Source organism: Centruroides sculpturatus, unplaced genomic scaffold (genome assembly GCF_000671375.1).
Source record: "Centruroides sculpturatus isolate CEXI.00-Female unplaced genomic scaffold, Cexi_2.0 scaffold523, whole genome shotgun sequence".
Lineage (NCBI taxonomy): Eukaryota > Metazoa > Arthropoda > Arachnida > Scorpiones > Buthidae > Centruroides > Centruroides sculpturatus.
In genome coordinates this window covers 319,892-326,071 of record NW_019384774.1, presented here as the reverse complement: position 1 = coordinate 326,071, position 6,180 = coordinate 319,892, and the positions used below count along the sequence as shown (strand labels likewise).

General features: G+C 34.5%; 1 protein-coding gene across 1 annotated transcript; it reads right to left on the bottom strand.

The window, feature by feature from the left end:
* Window positions 1–3,389: 3,389 nt before the first annotated feature.
* On the bottom strand, window positions 3,390–5,181 carry LOC111629050 (Meckel syndrome type 1 protein-like). The gene has a single exon (XM_023372918.1). It carries the CDS (start codon window positions 5,155–5,157, stop codon window positions 3,592–3,594), a length of 1,566 nt encoding a protein of 521 aa, XP_023228686.1. The 5' UTR covers window positions 5,158–5,181; the 3' UTR covers window positions 3,390–3,591.
* Window positions 5,182–6,180: the final 999 nt, after the last annotated feature.

Here is a 6,180-nt window from a genome sequence, read left to right as displayed (position 1 = left end):
AATGCATACAAAAATGTAGTAAGTAGTAGTCAAAAATTTTGTTGTCTGAGATGATAAAATTGTAATAAAAATCTGTATTTCTTTAATTTACAATAAATAAAAAATTTAATAGATTTATTATTTTGTTCATCTGATTTGATTCTAAAATAAAAAATTGAATAAGCATTGAGAGCAAAACAGGTGGTAGAGGGGGCAATATCTGGTGAACGAGGATGCGGCAAGACCACGGCCCGGATCCAATAATTTTTTGTTCACAAAGTCGAGCGAGGTCTGGCACTGTCGTGACAGGTGCTCTTATGGTTTACAAATTCTGGCCGTTTCATGGATAGCGTCATTTGGTTTGTTTAGTTGGTCACGTACGCATCCAAATTGATCGATCTGTTCTTTGGAAGCAACACATCCTTCCATTCCCACCAAATTAAAAGCATAATTTTGTTTGCGTGAAGTCCTGTTTTGGAAATGGTTTATGGTGGTTCACCACATGGCATCCAAGATTGTTTGTGTTCAAACATTGTTGTACGTGACCCATTTTTTACCACCTGTTAGATCCATTTCTGAAGTGGACAATATCTTTCATGTTTTCTTAGTGAATTGCTGATGGAAATGTGTTCTAGAAAGTTTACTTCAATTTGTGTGGAACCCAAACAACAAGATTGCTGAAGTAGCCAAGTTGATGCATATGGTTTTCCATTCTTGATTGTAGGTATTTGCTAAATATCAAAAATTTCCTGTGTCGTGTAGTATGGTATTGATCTCTTGTTGCATGGTACATCTTAGAGAAGTCGTCAGAATGAAATCTCACAAACCTTGAATGTTTGCATGCACATTCTTTCACATCATCCTCACCATATACTGCTCACATCCTTTTTATGGTTTGCAGTGTTTTTTGCCTTTTTTATAATATGCAAAATGAGCATTTTCATCATATGCCGTGTGCTTCATTTGATGTCGAACACAACCAATTTTCGTTCATTTTTAAAATGTGAACCAAAGTTTGTTGCTTTTTCTAATGTCTACAGCCATCTATCAACAAAAACTGCATGGACTTATTGGCAAACTCGTATAATATAATAAAGACAATATATGTATGATCTTATTATAATTTCTGTAACATTAAAGAAATATTTGACAGTTTTATGTAAATTTTAAGATATTTTGCATATTCATTTTAAAGAATAATCCTGATATGATTCTACAATATATTAGACTTAAATGTGAAAACAATTGCAGCTTTAATAGCATATTCTCAATATTTTGTATGAATATAATGAAAATATTTTTAAAAAGAATATGTGAATATCCTTGTAAAGACATTCAAGGACATATCAAATTGCATACAGGAAAATGTTTAAAATTTTACTATTTTAAATAATATATAGTAATTTTATCACGGCCGTGTGGTAGATTTTCTCAGTATGATGCAAGTCTTCAAAATGCTGCCGTCTCTCTATCGTAGCATGGCACAGCCCTGTTTTATTATATTGAATATATGACTATGGAAATTGGGTTATTGGTCAGACAGATGGTTAACGGCAATATTCACAACCCAGGATCGAAAGTTTAAGTTAACCAATAAGCATTCGTATACTAAAAGTAAAGTGAATGGTAATTGATTAACTTGAACTTTAATACCGTTTTACCATACATAAAATTAACTGTGGATAATAGACTGAGGAGATATCTAGAATGATTTTTGTAATAGTTGTAATAAACTTCATTCAACACTAGTAATTAACTAATACTGACTTTGATAAGTCATAATAAGCATTACAGAATTTGCCATAATTATATTTGCAATAAAATTAGTAGGAAATGAAGCTATTTAATTTTTCTACACATTTAATAATACTTTTGTTATACCTCGTATTTCATATTTGAGAAATTTCCTTAATTATATATTTAAATATTCCAAAGAATATTTTGGAATGAACATTCAATTTGATCTATTAAAAAAAAACCAGTTTATTGTCAAGTGAGATAAACTGAAGTGCCTATTGTTCTCTATTGTTAAGGTAAATCTGCCGTTTACAAGGTTCAAATAGACATTTACGTCATTTAATTTTGCAATACCAATAATTTAATAATTACATAAACAGAACGATAATGTTGCCTATATTGATTACTTTGTCGTCGACTATATCGCGTTAAATGCAAATGATCATACAGATTAAAGTATATTTTTCTTGAATATAATTGTAAGCTTCTTGCCTCTATAAATTAAACTAGATAGTGATCTCAAATAACCAATTGGTAGAGATGTATGAGGCTTACAAATATAATGTTAATGAAAATTATAGAATTAATGACAATTTGGGAAGAAAAGTGAGTGAATTCTGACTACCAATTCTCATCAAGGAGAATCACTGTTAACTTAACCAACACTACAGACCCACTTAACAGCATCACATTAGGAATTGTCTGTAGAAACTAACTAGATGGAAGTATACCCATGTAACCTTTATCTGGTTAGTTTCTACAGACAACTCCTAATGTGATGCTGTTAAGTGGGTCTGTAGTGTTGGTTAAATTAACAGTGATTCTCCTTGATGAAAATTGGTAGTCAGAATTCACTCACTTTTCTTCCCAAATTGTCATTAATTCTATAATTTTCATTAACATTATATTCGTAAGCCTCATACATCTCTACCAATTGGTTATTTAAGATGCTGTGAAATTTAAATTAAGACAGTCGAGGCAGTACAGGCACCAACTGCTGCTCTGGACTCGTTTCTGTAAATACAGTAGAGCGTCGATTTTCCGAAAGTCAATCATCCGAAAGAATTCCAGTCGGCAAATTTAAATTTTCGCCAGTGCTGTGGCACTGCAATCTTTGGCTATGTCTTGGGCTAATCAAATATTTTACGTTTTTGATACTAAATTAACATCTGAAGTATAATTTATTATTATTTTTATATTTTTCAATATATTTATTTTGTTTGTACAAAATAAATTTTAACGATACAATAGTCTTTGTTAGGCTTAACATCGACGAAAATTCAACGCGAAGCGACACGCAACGGAGAAAAATTTAGACATCGGATACGTTAAACTATTTTTTCGATGTAAATCAATTATCCGAAATATCAGTTATCCGGACAACCCCAGTCCCCCATTGATTCGGAAAATCGACGCTCTACTGTACTCGGAGGTTCTGCGGGTAGATTGACCTGGATATGTTTGGTCTCTCTAATACTATCGTGTTCTTAGGGTGGGTTTGAACAAATCTCCGCCAGTCGTAGATTATTTTTAACTTTTCTCCTGTGGGCACCGAATGCCTGTTGCAGGTTTGGCCAGGCCCGCAATGGGAGAGGCCCCAACATCTCCAAATAATCAGGTCTCCAAATAATTTAAGATCGGTAAATAACAAACAAGAACTGAAGTAGTGTAGATTTATTGAAGTTCAAGTGACTACAATGTTTCTTTCAAAAATTAATTATTTGTATAATTTATAAATAATATACAGTATATATTGTAACAGAATTTCAAAATAATTTGCTTAAATTTGAAATTATGTAAACTTTCATAAAAATATTAATATTTTCTATGAAATTGAGATCTAAATAATCAGGATATCTAAAATTTGTATAAAAATCAATTAAACTTCTCTAATCCGGACCTGGCAGCCAACATTCTCGATCTTGCTCTCTGAAATGCCGAAAGAACGACAGAAATGCTACTTTTAATAGATGTTGCATCTAAGTGGTTTAAAAGACCGCCTTTCTTTCTTAATTCTCTATGTTCCATTGCAAATATTTCCGACTGATGTACAATATTCAACCTAATGTTAACACTCCCAGAAGACTGTGTTTCGAAGCCAAGATGGCTCATTTGGTTTTCTTCAGATTTTGTCAAAACACCCGTGTACGTTATATCTTCTAGTTCGGTGCTTCCTCCTATAAAAAACCTTCTTAAATTACCGATATTGTCATGAGTGATCGGCCTCCACGTCGCCAGGTTCATCGAGTACGATCCCGGCTCCGAAGGTAAAACCATGTGCGTGTAACCTTCGACGCAATAACGTTTCCACCTGTCGAAGCTCACGACCTCTAAAAACAGCTGGGGCCATTTTGGCATCATTTCTCTTCCCGTAACATTTGTTACTTTATAAATAAACTCTGCTTCAAACGGAAAAGAAAAGTACGCCACGTCATCTCTCCTTTCGGTGGTGGTAGCGCAAGTGTGAGTGACGCCGGCTATCTGTCTTTCGTCCCTCATCTGCCAATTTTCCGGAAGTTCAAAAAAGTAATGAACGTAAAGGTTATCCAATTCGAAGTCTCTGGCCGACACGATTTCGCCGAACAAAAACACTCCGAACGTCTGCGGTGGAGGTAATTTGAAATCCCCGTCCAGACAGGCGGAAACCAACTCCGTGTGTCTGTCGTAAACCTTCGCCATTAGATCCTTTTCTCTCTGACGCTCTTCCGCCGAAATTAACGGCGAAGCGTGTTCCACGGAATAACGAAAGACCTCTCGCTTATCGTTATGAGTTTCGTAAAATTCTCCACGTTTACAGAAATCCGGAGAAACGGTAATAACATTATTCGAATCTATATTAATGGCACACAACAAAACTTCATTTTCTTTTCTTAAGTCTTCTTCGTCCAAAGGATTAAGATCGGCCATTAAGTACATTCTCTGTCTCCGCCTAATCGTCGTCCCGTTCGGGGGCCTTCCGGCGGCATCCGAATTGGATCCGAACCCGTCGCCGCGGCCCAGTTTTAAATCCGCAAAGGATCTTTCCAGAAGAGGAGAGAGAGCATCGTCGCCGTCGGCCGCATCTTCCGTATCGAACTTCCCCGACACCACATCGGCATTGACATAAGTGTAGAGGCGTCTTTTCGGCACCGTCTCCTCCTTAAGGCGAAGTACATCTTCGTGGTACTTCTTTTCTACAAAATTCACACAGTTTTCTATATTGCTATACCATTCGATTTCTTGACGGCTGAACACTTTTTCCTGCCATTCAAACGTGTATTGTTCTTCGTACTGATTATTCCTATCCAAGTGTGATAACTCGACTCCTCGATCGTCTTCTCTCGTCTCTTCCGCTAAAATTGTTAAGGGCACGACCTTTTTTAAATGAATTTTAATCTTAAAATTCTTAATTGGATCGCGAGATCTATAAATCCCGACGGAACGATCGATTATTTTTATCATATTCGTCGGCAATCTGATCACGAACAAATATCCGCCATTACTGCAACGCCACCTGGTTTCTAATCTGCAAACTCCACGTGACCTAGTTTAATGGCGGCGCAGTACACGTGTTCTTTCCAATAATCAATATTTATATTATGTTTTATATAACAATTGTATTGTGTTTATTACGTTTCTGATTCGAATATTTTCTTAAACATGAGTTCTGATAAATGCGATGGATTCGTTGCCGTTCATGCAGGTAAGTGTTTATTATTAGTATTATTATTATTTATGTAATTTCTCTGTTGATTCGATGATTGGAACACGCTCTCTCATTGTTTAAATAAGAACACTATAACAATACTCGTGTTTGTAATAAGAAATCGAATTTTTATACTAAGTGTTTGATTTTGAACCGTTAATTAATAATAACATTAGCTTATATATATATATATATGTATAATAAATAAATAAAAAGGGGTCTAAAATAAAATTTGGGGAGAATTCAACCCCCTAAATTTTGACCCCCTTTTGACTTTTTTTACACCTTTGGGCACCTCTGCGGCTCCAATAAGGTCCCAACCGACTCGCTCGGAGCCGATAAAGGTGCGGTATCTAAAGGTAACTTCTACTAAATGTATAAATAACTATTATTAAAAATGATGATGCAGCCATTTCTCAATGGCTGGTGAATCTTATATTGTGTATTAAATCAGTTTTTAAATATACCTTTTTAACCAGTTTTTTTGTGATGAAGCATTAAAGCATTTCGTACGATAATTAAGGTAATGTTAATTTGGATATATAATTTAATAATTTTATTTCGTTAAAATTATATTACTTGGCTTTGTGTGGAGACAATGTCACAGCTGTTTTTTGTAGATTGTAAGTATAAACAAATTTACAGTATGTCGAAATCAATAAAGAAACAGAAAGATTTATTTGAAAGCAAAAAATATATTTAATCGGAAACATTTTTGGTTGTTATTCTGGTCGTTCTCTGTTTATAAATAAAACACGAGTCTGTAAAGCATCAAAAGA

Coding starts and splice junctions, on each gene's coding strand:
- LOC111629050 (XM_023372918.1), bottom strand. CDS start 5,157: ATGATAAAAATAATCGATCGTTCCGTCGGGATTTATAGATCTCGCGAT.